This window comes from Pygocentrus nattereri, chromosome 11 (assembly GCF_015220715.1).
Source record: "Pygocentrus nattereri isolate fPygNat1 chromosome 11, fPygNat1.pri, whole genome shotgun sequence".
Taxonomy (NCBI): Eukaryota; Metazoa; Chordata; class Actinopteri; order Characiformes; family Serrasalmidae; genus Pygocentrus; species Pygocentrus nattereri.
Window position 1 is genome coordinate 33265231 of NC_051221.1, and position 16145 is coordinate 33281375.

The 16145-nt window shown below is 39.0% G+C and overlaps 2 protein-coding genes across 6 annotated transcripts in view; one reads left to right on the top strand and one right to left on the bottom strand.

Annotated features, from left to right (window-relative positions):
• Positions 1-1247: 1247 nt before the first annotated feature.
• On the top strand, positions 1248-15584 carry fads2 (fatty acid desaturase 2). The gene is made up of 13 exons (XM_017706719.2): positions 1248-1383; positions 2240-2469; positions 2842-2952; positions 6992-7189; positions 7326-7427; positions 7702-7827; positions 8084-8144; positions 9002-9078; positions 9195-9292; positions 9409-9505; positions 11841-11920; positions 12053-12178; positions 13863-15584. The coding sequence occupies exons 1-13, from the start codon at positions 1260-1262 to the stop codon at positions 13912-13914; spliced, it is 1482 nt and encodes a 493-aa protein (XP_017562208.2). The 5' UTR covers positions 1248-1259; the 3' UTR covers positions 13915-15584.
• Positions 15378-16145, bottom strand: part of eps8l2 (EPS8 like 2) — a 46191-nt gene continuing 45423 nt past the window's right edge. For all 5 annotated transcript variants that reach the window (XM_017706713.2, XM_017706714.2, XM_017706718.2 and 2 more), the window contains one exon: positions 15378-16032. In XM_017706713.2, coding sequence (XP_017562202.1) covers positions 15946-16032 — 87 coding nt within the window. In that variant the 3' untranslated portion in view covers positions 15378-15945. The remainder of the gene's footprint in view (positions 16033-16145) is intronic.

Genomic DNA, 16145 nt, shown 5'->3' on the forward strand with positions numbered 1-16145 from the left:
ATTTGTTCATAGAACTTGTGAGTGAAACAGTCTTTCGTTAACATTCTCTTAGAAGAGTACCTTGGTCCTTCTCTCCTGTTTATCGACAGCACTGCAAGCACCGACCAAAGAGCATACTCAATAGGTCACCTTTGCCTGCATTTGATAGCGCTACAGATGAAGCCCTGGATGGATACATGACAGTTTTCAAGGTTGTTGGAGAGCATTTTTCACAGAATTCATATCCTCCAACCTTGGAGACCACAGGACATTCTGCAGAACAATGCATGGATAAATAAATAATTAAATAATGCACCTTACACATCATCCTGTTACCTCTCGCTCTCTTTGAAATTCTAAGACATGTTGTGCCAAATATCCTTTTTTAAAAGTTTATATCTGTGAAACAACACCTCAGCAAACAGGCCGAACAGCACATGGGCACAATGTTCATATAAAACTCTGTAGTGGCAATAAAATAAAAAAGGCTAAGTGTACATGCAGCAGAACCATAACAGCAAAACGTGCCTCTGAGTATGTTTGGTGAGGGGCCTCCTTCTATTTCAGCCATCGGCCTTCTGTGTGACTAACAAACTGAGATGTCACATTCATGGGGAGGCTGTTACACAGTGATGCTTGCTGGCTGATCTTGTGTTTATTGTAAAGCCTTTTGTATGTTTGGAAGAAATCAGTAAGTTCCTCACTCATTCTGTCTGTTTTTTAGGCCACATCCATTATCTATATCTGACCAACCCTAACCTTAACCCTAACCCTCCACTGCAGTAAAGTACCATTATGACGACTTGTTCTTCTATGGGGCAGCAAGTCCAACTGATAGCACTGCAGTTAATCACATCACTAGCTGTGAGCCAACACGGGAAGAAAAGGTCTTTAACCAAGTTTACAGAAATCTGGCTGACATAGAAAGTGACTCTTAACCGTCATTTACTGTGCAAAACTCACTGTTTTGATGGTTTGTTGCATCTTCATCAATACCTGAAGCAATGGAGGAAAACCGTTCAGTTCATAAACAGTTAATGTAGCGGTTAATGGACACACCACTGTCTCTTTGTCTCTCTGTCTCTCACACACATTCATGCACGTACAGATACACACACAAAAAAATCAAAAGATTCACAAAGGCCAGCGGCTGAGCATAGGCGTGGATTGGACCAGAGGTTGCTGAGCGCGGACGCTGATTGGTCGAGAAGCGCTCGAATGATCGGTGCTGAACTCAGGAGAGTGCGCGCGCCCGTTAGAGTCCATGACTCCCAATATGAATGAGCGCGAGCAGCGACAAGGGGGGCAGCGCACTCGTCAGAGAGAGCAGCGAGGACACGCACTCATCAGAGAGGCTGGAGTGCAGGTACTCAATCAATCAGCAGAAAAGGCATCACTGCACGGGTGAGTTCACCTCTTCATGCATAAACACTTTATTTTTATTTTAAATATGCGCAAGACGCGTTAGTGCAGTCCTTTGCTGCCATTGTGTCTGAAGCTGAAGCTTCTAATTCAGATTTTTACATATTACTGTTTTATTATGTAATTAGAAGTACTGCAAATGAGTCTACAGTCTGTGTAAGAACAGGTGCGACGCCTTTTAGGAAAAGAAACAGCAGCGCTCAGGTTGGGAGCAGCTTGAAATATTAAAGTCATGAACACAAAAGAACATCATCACTGTAGCTTTGCACCAGCTTTATATGCATTCTTGTGGGAATTGCATAGATTAATGAGCTAGCATGTTCAACTTCATTGTCTGTTTTATTGAAAAAAGATGGGAAATCCTGAAAAAAGAAGAAGAAAAGATCAAATTCTGAACGCTAGTGCTTGAATGTTCTATCAGGGACGATGTCAAACAACAACAACAACAAAAAACCCACTTAATTTAATAAATAAAACAATTTAAAAAGCTGCATAGGATTTGCATATTTCTAACAAAGCAATCCAATCAGCAAATAGATGCCTCTTTGTTCTGCTGAGTCGAGTTTCTCCATCTTCCTGTTAGGTTTCATTATTAATAAGAGCTCTGTGAGAGAATGCATATCTCGCCATAAATGAATGTCTCACCATAAATCAATTCAGATTTGCCATATAGTAATTGGGAAAATGCCAATCTCTCTTTACAAGCATGTCTGGTTGGCCATTAACTTCAAGTGTGAACTATAAAAAAAGGAAAAGAAAATGTAGCCTGACCCCCACAGCAGGGCAGTCATTGAAATGGCGAGGTGAACTCTAACCAAAGTTGATGTCCATGCTATAGGACAGAGGCCTCTGAGTGCTGCTGGACTAATGGGTGGGGGCACTCATCAGACTTCGGTAGAAGGGCGCGGAGCCAGCGGAGTGTACACCTGGGAGGAAGTGCAGAAGCACAGCCAGCGAGGTGACCAGTGGGTGGTGATCGAACGGAAGGTGTACAATGTCAGCAACTGGGTTAAGAGACATCCAGGAGGCCACAGAGTTATCACTCATTATGCTGGAGAGGATGCATCGGTAATACACCCATCAGACTAAAGGAGAATAGAGTTCTATTCACACATTCACATTATATTACATATTAATGTACATATTTTCTTTTTCTGCACTATAAATATTCCCCCAGAAGCACTCAAATAAAACCTTTTGAGTGAACTTTCCACCCAGTGGTTAAATTTACAGATGACTACATTAGTTCCAGATTAATTAAATATGTGACATCAGTTTAAATGAGGTCATCTATTTATGTATTTACACATTTGACTGTTGATGTGAAGCCAATTTACACATTTAATCAAATACATATAAAGCAGCCTCTTTTTAGTGCCCAGGTTTAGCAAAAAACAAACCAGAAAAAAGCACATTAATGAAAATATGGGATTTCTACAGGACGCATTTATGGCCTTTCATCCTGATCAGACGTTCGTACGCAAGTTTCTGAAGCCACTGCTGGTTGGAGAGTTGGCTCCTTCTGAACCCAGTCAGGACCATAAGAAAAATGTAAGTCTGGACAACTGCTTTCAGCACATTCCACACAAACATTTACAGAAGCAACAATACAGATGCTAAAAGCTAGACATCAGAAGGTGTTTTAAGATGCTTTATTCAGTATATTTTAAATATTTTTGGGAACACTGAGAGGTTATTAAAATTTTAATAATATACTGTAATTATTTATTAACAGTAATTACCTGGGAAGCTATCTGCCTGAGGTATTACCAGCACATTTCAAATATGAAGTAATCAGGATGTTCATTTTATTATGATCAAATTCTCAATGTTTTACAGCTTTCACAGCCTTCACACAATGATCTCCAGTGCTATTCATCATTCAGGACATACCCAACATTTTCTACCAATTTGTAGAAATCTATGAAGTTGTAGAGTCATGGCATCATAATAAAGCCATTTTATACAAGTACCTCTAACAAATTTTATTTTTTTATTGAAAACAGTGATTTCAAACTTCTGAATTGTGATTCTAAATTTCTGAACTTTTGAAAATACATAAACCTAATACAAAAACATGATCAGAACATTTCCAAGATATAGGCAGAAATGCTAGTCACAAAAGCTTTAAGAATTGAATTTAAGAATGACTAGCAGTCTCTGGAGGAACCGTAACACCCCATAGACTGAACACCTCTCTAGGGCACATTTACCAATGATAAGCAAATGTCCTGCATTGGTCAGGTAGTCTCCTGATCTGTAAGTTTACAGTTCATCAGTTGACCAGAAGTCACAGCCTTAGTTGCAGATGGTCTAGGTGTAGGTGCCATGCTTGACCCCTTAGCTGTGACACAAGGTGGGGTTTGCCCCTCATTGGGAAGTATGGCCTGGCATTCTAACGTTGAGCTTGACACGGTTTCAGTGCTGAATTCCGTAGAGGAAAATGGGGCAACATTTAAAACAGCTGATCCAGCTAGTTGTATGCCCAGGCTCAGCAGGCCAGATGGATTGGATAAAAGGAACCAGATGGCAGTGGGTCAGCTCTGTGCTGAAAATCAAATATGCCAAAGCCATATCTGTCCTAAAAGGCACCTCATGCTGGTTTTGTCTGAAGAATAAACTTCACTCTCCCACAGTGAACCCCACTCCTGGGCAATATGTGAGACAGAGAAAGCCTGCCAATATTACATCTCCCCTTGGTTTACTGGATGATGTAATACATGGTAACACTGTAGAATTGGCGGACTTTGTTTGTAAACACAGTAAAAAGCACATTATCCAGGTAGTTTTCAGGGTCAAATTCATTGATCTTGATGCAATACTTTCCCCCAACTTTTCTTCCTGTACAAATAGATTTGACAGGCACATTGGAAACACGATGTTTTCTGTGCACTGATGTGTAACTGTCACCGTGGTGTGACTGTGTTTTACTGAATCCAGACATAAACTGTGCAGTCACGGCTGGAACTGACAAAGCTGCTGCAGACCCACAGAAACGGCTGCTGTTGTGCCCAGTAGGCATAGGAGAGTGAGGAATGTCAGGGGACCACCCAGTCTGACACAGGAAAGAACACAAAGAATGTTTTGCATCATGTCAGTGAAGCTATTGTGGGGCGTGGTTTCAGAAAATCTAGGTGATCTGAGCCAATGCGAGGAAGTTCTTCTTCCGATTAATGATTAGCCCCAAGACATGCTTCAGGAGGGCCACAGAGAGAATCTACACACTGTGTTTTTAGTAGCCCAGATGCAGCCTGCATAAATCTAGTGAATACTGTCAGAAGTAGCTTTTTAGACCAAAAAACTAAAACTTTGTGCTGATCAGCTTGACTTGGGATGTCAAACTGTGATGAGAATGTGACAATACATGTCCTCTGTAAGTGAAACACCTGGTCAGAACCACTCCAGTAGTGCTGGGCATGTACAGCTGCAAGCACTTTAGGAGCAATTTGAGCTCATGAACATCCAGTATGGGGAGTTTTTCTTGGAAACCAAATATAAATTGAGCAAAGTATTTCGAACTTATCTACTTCTTAAAAATAAAAAAGAAGGACATTTTCTTTTCTGATTGTATCCTGGTCTATGCATGTTGGGACCAGTAGAGAAAACTTTACTCTGTAATCCATCCAAACTGTTGTCATAATCCACAGTGCATAGTTACAGTGCATAGCTCTGTGAAATGGTGTCCAACTTTGCTTCTGGTAATAGTGTGAGGATATTGGGGAATAGAAGGAGAGATTCTACTCTCAACCCAAAGCTGTTTCTCAACTTTATGTGATGCCTGTCTGAGTTCCTGAGCAAGAATCATGATGGAAGCCATTAGCTGGCAGTGTAGGGGCTCTAAATTTCACAAGTAGTGTGAAAATGTGCTGGTGGCAGAACTTAGAAGCTTGTACTCGCTGCTCTACTGTCTCTATATCTGTGGCACTGAACAGTTTTGGCAGCAAAAAAAGGTGTTCTTGCCCATCTAGGGGAGCTAGGAGAGTTTGGTTATAGTACAGTGAGGCTCAGTATGTATAGCAGCTACTGCTAAATCCAAGAAGTAAAGCTGGGATGAAGGAACTAGTGGAGATGGGCTATAGATCTGCAAAAATCATGAGATGTAATCTAAAAAAAGAGCACCCCAAGGTTTGGTTGGTATAGTGCAGAGTAACACCATTGCTTCCCATGTTGCAGACTGGTGCGCTTCCCCACCTGGACAAGCACCCTAAACTATACCAGTAAGAGTCCTTGGGCAAGACTCCCAACAGTTTGTTTGCCTACCTGTGTAAAGAATTGCCAACTTGTAAGTCACTCTGGATAAGAGTGTTTGCCAAATGCTGTAAATGTAATTGGTAATACATGAGTAAGGCTGCTAGTCTGGGAAAACTGGTGGTAAAGTGTTGAGTTAGTGATAGTAACGTGCATCCACTGTCATTCAGACTGCCTCTGGTGGTCAGTATGGAATAGAATCCCACTAGATCATTGGAAAAAAATTACATGGTATCTTAGTGCTAGCATAAGTGTACACCTCTGGAACAAAACATTTTTTGAATTTATTATTGTATGAAACTGATTTTTAACTTTTGTTATTGGGTATTATTGCCTGTAGAAAGTAGGCAGTTTTACTAATATGGTCAAGTAGGGGTGGGGATCATTTTTCCAAGGTGTAATAATTTGAACAGAAACCAGATAGTAATGCCCCGTTTTAAAAATACCATCAAAACCTATTAAATATTTTACATACTTTGCTGCACCAGTACAGTTAAAAAGGACTTATTAGGTTTTTAGGTAGATTGTTGAAGTTGTTCCTTGATTTTGAAGTACTAAGAGCCATATTCTGAAGCAGTATGCTGTAATTTATCACGGTGATGATATAACAATGATCATGTTATCATCAAAGGTTTGAGAATTATAAAGAAGATGCATGTTTTTGGCAGATTTTGACCGTTTGTCTATAGAGTGGGTGTAAGAACATCATGTTGCGTTAATGGACTTTGTGGGAACACATATTGTAAATTTTTACACAAACTGCTACAGTTTTGCTAAAATAGAAGAAATAAGAAATGCAATGATTATAGTACCAGCCCTGTCTTTGGCTGCATTTGGAAGCCTTCTCTTCGTTCAATAGGCAGAAAATGCCAGCTTCCCCTGGGAATACTTGAGCAGGAAAGAAGTATTTTGAGCTTGTGCTCTAAGTTCAGGGGAACACAGCAGAGGAATTAATCTCTGAGAAATGTCTGCTGCTATAGCTGCTGTATCCAGTCTACTGTCCAGCCTATAAACATAACAAAGACGCTGACTCAGCCATATAATAGGTTTTCTCTCAGTTCTGTGTAAGCTTCCAGTAACTAAAGTTACTGAAGGCCGTCTAAGCCCATGCTTTTTTTTTTTTTTTGTACAATAACATGGTTGTATCTGCTGCCACCTGTTGCATTTTTAGTGGTGCTACATTTTGGCCCAGTTTCTCTGACCTGGGTCTCCTTTTTCCAGACCGTTTTTTCACAGGCATTCCAATGCAAATTAAAATGAGCCTCCATTCCTTTTCTATCCCTGCAACTTTTTTTCTTGCCTTCTTCTCTTCTCTCTCTCTCTCTCTCTCTCTCTCTCTCAGGCTGCCCTAGTGAATGATTTCCGGGCCTTGCGGGACCAGTTTAAAGCAGAGGGTTTGTTCCGCACTAGTCCCCTGTTCTTCTGCCTACACCTCGGGCACATTCTACTCTTGGAGGCATTGCCTTTGGCACTGCTGTGGTACTGGGGCAATGGCTGGATTAACACAATTCTATGTATTTTCATACTGGCCACTGCACAGGTAGGAGGCATGTGTTATTCACAGTGTTATTCTGCCATACATCATTATGAAACAATGAAAACAATATGCAGACATGTCTCCCAATTTTCTATAGAAGTAGCGAAACAGAATGAGTTTCCTTTCCTTTCTCATACAGTCTCAGGCTGGCTGGCTGCAGCATGATTTTGGCCATCTGTCAGTCTTCAAAAGGTCCAGGTGGGATCATCTATTGCACAAATTTGTCATCGGACACCTGAAGGTATCAGCCTACACTATCAATATTTTTTTGATGTTTAAACCCCTAAATGCCATGGACCCAAAGGCATGTCCAGTATTCCATTGTATAGCTTTAGAATAGCACACTTTGCAATGTTTATCAGTGAAGCTACTGAATATTTTGTAATCTATACCTATAAACAAAGATATCTTACTGTTGCATAAGGCATTTAAAAAGGCAAGACTTCACCCCACAGAGTATCTGGTGTACCTATCCTGTTTGTGTGTGTGTGTCTGTGGGTAAATGTTGTTTTTAGGGGGCCTCTGCACACTGGTGGAACCATCGTCACTTTCAGCACCATGCTAAGCCCAATGTATTCAAAAAGGACCCTGACATCAACATGCTGAATATCCTCGTACTGGGGAATGTACAGCCCGTGGAGGTAAACGTGCATAAATAGTAAAAAAAATTGAATAGGTACACTCAGTGCTCAAGAATTGTTACACAAAACACTATCTGTGCTCTCAAGTACACATGAGCTACTTGATTGAAATGTGTAGTAGTTCTTGCATGTACTGTGGCGAACATGAGATTCTTTTTTTACGTTTTCTGACACACATTGGAACTTTTCGAAAATTTTACGCTGCTTAGATTTAATGTTGTTCTGTATTATATTCTACTCCCTCCTTCTGTTTCAGTATGGGATTAAAAAGTTGAAACACCTGCCGTACAACCATCAGCACCAGTACTTCTTCCTGAGTGAGTTACTTATTGTTGTTGCCATTTATAGACCCATACAAATGCATGTATAGGTTGAAATGATCTATCTAATCTGCAGTCCTGTCCAAAAGCCTGAGACCACCTTTCATTTCTTTCATATCCAGTCGAAGGTTAAGTACAATTTTTTGTTATGATGTTCTGAGGGGATTAGATATAAAATAATCCACGTTCCTAAGGAAGGGGAAACTTAAAGAAAAATAGGACTTTCTAAAACTGGTGTTCAAAAATTTTGTAAAAAAAAAAAAGCACCTAACAACTGTACATGGACTGGTAGACCACCAAAACTGTCACCATTAAATAAACAGCACTTAAAGCTTTCATCTCTGAGAGAGAAGAGAAAATCAAGCTCCACTTTTCCTTTAGAGCTGAAAAATCCACAGGTGTTTCTGTCCATACTTCTACTGTGAGAAGACAACTTGGCACTATGAGTCTGAAAGGATGTGTAGCTGTCAAAAAGCCCTTAATGACAAAAGCAAAGAGACAAAATAAGAAAATATTTGCAAATAAAACAAAGAAGCTGCTGGTATTGAACAATGCACTGACTACCCCAGAATCCAGACCTCATCGTCTTTGAATATGTTTGGGATTATTTGGATGTCTTTGCAGGTTTCTGCAAAAGTCTCCCAAAAAGAATGGGGTTGTAATAAAGGGTGAAAACAAATAATGAAAGAAAGAAAAAAACACACACATACACACACACACACACATATATATAAAGTGATTTTGTACTTGTAGCTGCTTTGATTAGAAATCAAATAAGTAGAGAGTGGCTTCTGATATTCACAAATTACTGTATATGTTTAGAAACTGAAACTTTATCTCTCTCTCTCTCTCAGTTGGTCCTCCTCTGCTTATCCCAGTGTACTTTAACATTCACATTTTTCAGACAATGATTCAGCAACGGGATTGGGTGGTGAGTTGCCATTAGAACTTCTTTTGCCATCAGTGATGATGCCATCGCTGTGCGAAACATTAGCTTGTAGAGCTGCTTTTTAATATATTTTTTTTTCTTCTCTCTTTCCTTTTGAGGACTTTGCATGGTATCTGTCCTACTACATACGCTACTTGTCATGTTTTGTCCCCTTTTATGGAGTCTTTGGATCATTTGCACTTCTCATGTGTGTGAGGTAGGACTTTTATGGCCTTGTATTTACACTTTATTACAAACAGCATATTAGTGCTTATCATATACATAGAAAATTCAACATTTTGAAGTGCTTTGTGTCACTGATGTGATTTGCAGATTCATAGAGAGTCACTGGTTTGTGTGGGTGACCCAGATGAACCACCTCTCCATGGATGTCGACTATGAAAAACATGATGACTGGCTCAGCATGCAGGTACCTTTTTGAGGCAGCTCAAATATTTATGGCACAATGGCAGTGTCTCTGACCGGCAGAATGCTTTTTCAGTGAATCAGGGTCCCACTGTATCATGAAGTGGATCAAATGGATACACATGCATAGGCATTGAATAGCATGTTTGAAAATTAATACATAAGCACTTCTGAGCAGCTTATTTAAGCGCTCACAACATAACAAACAACATTGCACAAAATGAATGACAATGTGCTGAGATACATTATTCACTAGCCATGCCAGTTGGAATGTTATAGTGTGTCAAGAAATACAAATAAAGCAAAAGAGAACAAATAGGATGCTAAAACTTTGAAGAAACATGCTAAAACATGTACATTATAAGAAATTGAAACATATGCAGCTCAGTCAAGTCACATCTACAGCCACAATTCTGACTGCCACAGGCTTCAAAATGCAAACACACTGTGCTGAGCTGCTAGCGAGCAATGCGGGGAGGAAGAGGGGGAGGAAGAGCTCCCTACTGTGAAAACAATTCACACTTCTCCACACAAATGGTCCTCCTGAGATAAAACGGAAAGCACAACTGCAGCTTCTTGGTCACAATAAAAAATAGAATTTAAACACAAAAAAAATACTCCTTCTAGGTGTTCATTTGCTTGCTTACTTATTCAGGTGGCCCCTATTCAATGTTTCCAGTCTTGTATATTATGCACATTTTCATTAAATTACATTCCTTCAGCATTATTGTGGAAAGAAATGCAAAGTTTAGCTGAAACCTCATTTACACCTTGTCACTTCATGTGATTAGTATCTGGATTGTATCCTGATCAGATTTTAGCCACACGCATTTACACTTGGTAGTTAAATGAGTGATGAGCATAGTGAGAAGTTTCAGTTGTACTGGGAGGGTCTTTGGATGTGCTGGGAGGAGATTTGGTAGTACTGGTAGGGGTTTAGTTTGTTGGATGTGTCTTGGAGAGATGGATCCATTTACACTGCTATAATATGGGGCTCAAATGCATCTCAGACCACCTCCTGAAGTAGTTTGAGCAATTGGATTTGTATCTGTTTTGAACAAGTCTTGGGTGCATAAAAGTTGTTTAAAGGTTGTTCAGTCAGATCAGTGGTGGACGAAGTACATAAACCATGTACTTGAGTTAAAGTAGAGATACCCAAATAAAATATTACTCCAGTAAAAGTAAAAGTCCTTACTCTAGACCTCAACTTAAGTAAAAGTCCAAAGGTATTTGCCTTCAAATATACTTAAATATCGAAAGTAAAAGTACTAAAAGATTTAATGGTTCTAATGTCCTGTTATCATTTTTATAACAAGACTCGCTTCATGAACTCATTTTAGGTGAAAATACTAGTGAAAATATTAGTGTCTGTCTTGGTAAACCAGTCTTTTAATAGAATGTCATTAATTAGTCTGACACTGATTGCTATTAAAATGATGTGATTGTGAGACACAAAACACTGAAGGCAAACAGTTTCCATCAGGGAGAACCGAGTGGCTCTGAAATCACTTTTACAAACAAGCAAAGTTTCAGTTTAAGATTACTTTGTAACTTAGTTACAAGTTGAATAAAAACTTGCTTTAAACTCAGGATCACAAATAAGTTTTCCTTTACTATATTGATCTGTAGGTCTCTGTTCATAAACATAAACTAACCGAAACTAATTTACTATAAAATGAAATATTGTTTGCATAAATTCAGAAAAAAAGAAACGCGCCAGTCACGACTGCATATGTGTACATATTTGTATATTGTGGTCTATTAACACAAAGTTAGGTTAGTTCATCATTTAGGTAGACGTTTGTATTTTTACGCTGCTGCACTGACGTTGAACTGTGTGCTGCACTGGGTCGGTATGACCAACAGGTCAAAACAAGCTCAGAACAAAGTGACCGCTGTGCCCTGATTGGTGTTCTTGCTTTGCGCTGCTTTTGTTTTGACATGTTACGTTTTATACACACAGAAACCAAAAGAAATGACAGATTTTGAATAATGTAGTGGAGTGGAGTAAAAAGTCGCCCAAAATGGAAAAACTTAAGTAAAGAACAGATACACAAAAAAACTACTTAAGTACAGTAACCAATTACATTTACTTAGTTACTGTCCACCACTGGTCCTTATGTATGTGTTATGATGTCCTCAGGTAGGTAGCCCTCAGGTAGTGTTTTTCGAGAATTTTTCTTATTCTCCCAGATGGTCCTTCCATCATTGAAAGTGCTTCCTCAGACCAAACATTTAACTTTGTAGTGTGTGTAGAAGTTGAGGTGGTGTAGAAGTGAGATGAAGCATAGCATGTCTAAATCAGTATCTAATCACTGCATTTATTATTTTGTATTTAGCTGAAAGCCACCTGTAACATTGAGCAGTCATTCTTCAATGATTGGTTTAGCGGCCACCTTAACTTCCAGATTGAGCATCAGTGAGTATCACTCTTATATGTGTTGGGTGTTTGTGTGTGTATATGGCAGCATGCATGAGTGCATGCAGAAATATGTGCCTCTGTGGGTTTGTACAGACTGTAGGCTCTTATACGGTCCTTTTCCCCCACCAGCCTCTTTCCTATGATGCCTCGCCATAACTACATCCATGCGGCTCCTCGAGTGAAAGAGCTGTGCAAGAAGTATGGAATTCACTACGAAGTCAAAGGCCTGTGGGAGGCATGGTGTGACATCATCAGGTAACACAGTCATCTTCATGTGATTCTGCAATTAATACTGATAATAGTAATAATAATAATAATAATAATAACAGCTTGATTTATATAGCATTATATAGCATGCCTTAGGTATTTCATCCTCTACAGTGCAGCTTTCATATGTAAAAATGCAGCTTAAAATGCTTCATAATAAATACAACTGTAAGGTAGTGGATATTAATCAATGAAAAGCAAGCAATATGCTGAAATTTTAAACCCTAATTCCAAAAAAGTTGTGTTAGTATATGAAAAGCAAATAAAACCAGAAATCTTTTTTTTTTGTAAATAAACTTTGAAGTGTTTTAATCAAACAAAAACAAGCTGTGGTATTTTATATTTTACCTTATTAGCTTCATGTTTTTTTTGGAAATATTTGCTCACTCCGATATTGATGCCTGCAACACATTTTTAAAAACTTGGGACAGGAGCAGTTTAAGACAAGACAAATCCAAAGTCAGGGTCGAGACAGTCCAGGGTCATAGAGCCAACACGGTTTGAACGGGGGGCAGACATGACAGACAAACAATAAGCAGGTTCAAACAACACACAGTAACCAGAACAACCCACACAGCAAATAACAAACAAAGCAAATAAAGACCAGCCAAAACAACGGGCAAACACAGGACACCGGGAAAACGATGGACAGGTGAAAACAATCAGGGGCGGAGTTACAAAATAAGGGGCAGGACTACAGATACCAAAACAAAGAAGCACGTGGACTATACCAAAACACAAACACATACAGGACTGGGAGCGGTCAATCGTGACAGTGTGCGTTTAAAAGGAGCATCCAGGAAAGATCTACTCCTTTATGAGCAAGGAAGGGATGGGGCTTCCTACTTTGCCGAGAAATGTGTCAGTGAATAATCCAGCAAATTTAAGTAAAGCAAGCATTTCTCACCAAACTTTTGCAAGGATTTTAGCTATTTCACCCTCTACAGTGTATAATATCAGGAAAAGGCCATAGACTATTACTGAATGCCTGTGAACCCCTCAGATGGCCCGGCTCTGAAACCAGCATGCCTCTGTGATAGATCTCACCACATGCTTTCACAAACCATTTTAATGAACACCATTTGTTGCTGCATCCAAATTACATGCTTTACATAAAGTGCACATGCTCTACAGCAGTGGTTCATAACATGGTGCTCGAGAACCCCTGGCCCTGCACATTTTAGTGTGTTCCCTGCTTCCAACACACATGATTCAACGTATCAGCTAATAAGCAAGCCCCTCCTGAGTTTGCGTCAGAGCAGGAAAACACCAAAATATGGAGGACAGGGGCTACTCCAGGACCTAGGCTGGAAACCTGTGCTCTGCAGGGAATAAAGTTAATTATGACATTTTTCTGAAAATTTTACTGCACAGTTTTATGGTAGAAAATAAACAAAACATTAAATGTGCCATGACTTTTGCATAGGCCACAGTGTTTTTTGTGCATGTGAGATCTCTGTAGAAGATGCGTTAATGTACCTTAACAAAAAAAAATCTAACAAAAGCATGCATTTGCCCAAACCTTTGAATTTGACTGAATGAATGTAAAGTTTTTTGCAAAATCAAAATTTAAAGATGAAATTAGTGCCACATTATACAGCTATGTACTTAGTAGTTCCACTGCGGGCTTTGTCAACTCTAAGCACTCACCTTTCTTTCATTTCTGTCTCAGGTCCTTGAGGAAGTCTGGAGAGCTGTGGCTGGACGCATACCTCCACAAATAATCAGACCCAAGGAGACCAATTTTATGACTATTAGGATTGTCCATAGCAAAGAAGCCTTAATTCACTTCAAATAATGTCTCTGTTGTGCATTGTCAGATTGTCTCAGTGTCTCCTTCCTCCTCTGCCATCTATGCTGGAACTGAAGCGTAATTATGGTGCTTTAGCTGTAACTGCTGTAGCTGAATTGGGACCATAAACCTCATCTGAACCAGAGATCGCTATTATAAATAGCTTTTCAGTGCTGCAGCCAATATCACACAGACACAACTGCAGTTTCAATGCTGGATTTTACAACTGTTATAACTGTGCTCAGAGATTTTCACAATTTTTCAATAGTATCTTTCTGACTTTCTCATAAATAGCTTTCCTAAATGATGTTTGAAACGAGACTATCAGAGTAAAATTAGGTGAGGTAACACCTTTAATGGGAGATTTAGTATAATTACTGATCAATTTTGACTTATTACATATGAAAGAATCTTTGTTTTGTCTTTGCTTTCTTGACCAGTCATCAAATAAAGTACTCTCATTATTTGGTTCATTTCCAGTCAAAAATGTGATTGAGTAGCAGTTATTCATTTTTCAGCATCAAGAAAAAAACATATTTAACAGAAAATTACACAGAGTGTGTCCGCTCTGTCTTAATTGTAGCTTCCATTCTTTTTAAGAGACTTTCTTTCAGCTTTTCAAAGAAATCTGCAGGGAAAGTTGTCTTAGACGTTGGTTGCATTTTCTGTTTTTCATAATCCAAATAAATAACACATTCAGTGATGTTGAAGCCTAGACTCTGGAGTCACTTTTTCTGAGAACACCAGCGGCTTCTTTGTTTGATCTGCATATTTTCTGATTCCTTTTCCCAGTAACAGCTACTCGACAGCTACACATCCTTTCAGACTCATTGTGTTGTCATCTCACAGTGGAAGGATGAACAGAAACACCTGTGGATATTTTCAGATCTGAACTAAGAATGGAGCTTGATTTTCTCCTCTCTCTCAAAGATCAAAGCTTTGAGTGCTGTGTATCTGATGGTGAATTTTTTGGTAGCTTACCAGGTCTAGTAGCTTACCTTGTTAGGAGTCCCATTTTCTGGACTTCTGGGTGTTTTTTTCACTTATTTTCATTTGACTGTCCCTCCCACATTTGGATTATCCCATATCCAATCACTTCATAAATATCTCCTGAAAAATTAGTAACTTGTATTCAAAGGCCATTTTGATTGGAACTTGAATAATTAAAGGATGGTCTCTGACTTTTGCACAGTACTGTGTCTGTAAATTTCAGAAAGAGATATTTGGAATGGAAAGTACAAACCCTATTTGATTTCCTGGCACAATATTCAGTGTCACACTGGCCATTACACTTACACGGTAAAATAAAACAGAGCTTATAAAAAAGGGCTCTTTTTTATAGGCCTTATATAAATAGTCTCTAAGGTCTATAACAACAAATAACAGAAACACATATTTCATAATGAAACCATCAACTGACTTTATTATGTTCTTGCGTCATTCCTTCGTGACAAAAATCAGCACTTGAACATGCATCTTTAGACGGGATTAGGAGCGTATTTACATAGAAACCCTTGTTTTTTAAAATGAAATGGCATTTGAATGTGTTGAAAAGCCCATTAGCCAAAGACTTGTAACCACATATACAATTGCTCCTTTAAACCTCTACAAAACATTTATTCTACGCAAGATTGGCATGAATTCTGTCTCTCGCTGCTCTGATTTCTTCCCCTTTTTTCATTCGCAAAGCTGAATGTTTCAGACAGAGGTGCACACAAAGTAAAGCTTCATATTTTCTCAGCATAAACAGATAAACAATTTATGTGGAAGAATTAAAACAAAGCTTTCTCTAAAACAGAATAAATATACAAATCAAATGTATACAAGATCTTAATACATGTTCATATTGCGTGTAGATTATGTGACAATGGCAAGAGGAAGAATAATAATAAAGCAAGATTGTACACTGTTATGAAGAATGCTGATATTCTGCCATCTTCCATGTTTACTGTTATTATGGGTATTAAAATTTTTCCAGATTGGTGGCAGAAGCGATCTTCTCCTTCTGTTTCCTCATGATCTCCTGCAATTCAGAGTCCCCTTGGCTCTTCTAATAAAAAGATGGAAGAAAATGACTGTTTTGTCGACCTCTGTGAAAGCTGCCAAATTATGCTGATCCGAGTCTGAGATTTCTCCTATAATGGTTAGAACTTCTCTTTGTAA

Excerpts from the sequence above, each read along its gene's own strand:
- fads2 (XM_017706719.2), top strand. The coding sequence starts at position 1,260 with ATGAGCGCGAGCAGCGACAAGGGGGGCAGCGCACTCGTCAGAGAGAGC. Across the intron at positions 7,828-8,083 it reads GGAATGTACAGCCCGTGGAG|TATGGGATTAAAAAGTTGAA; the intron begins GTAAACGTGCAT and ends CTTCTGTTTCAG. Across the intron at positions 11,921-12,052 it reads AACTTCCAGATTGAGCATCA|CCTCTTTCCTATGATGCCTC; the intron begins GTGAGTATCACT and ends TTCCCCCACCAG.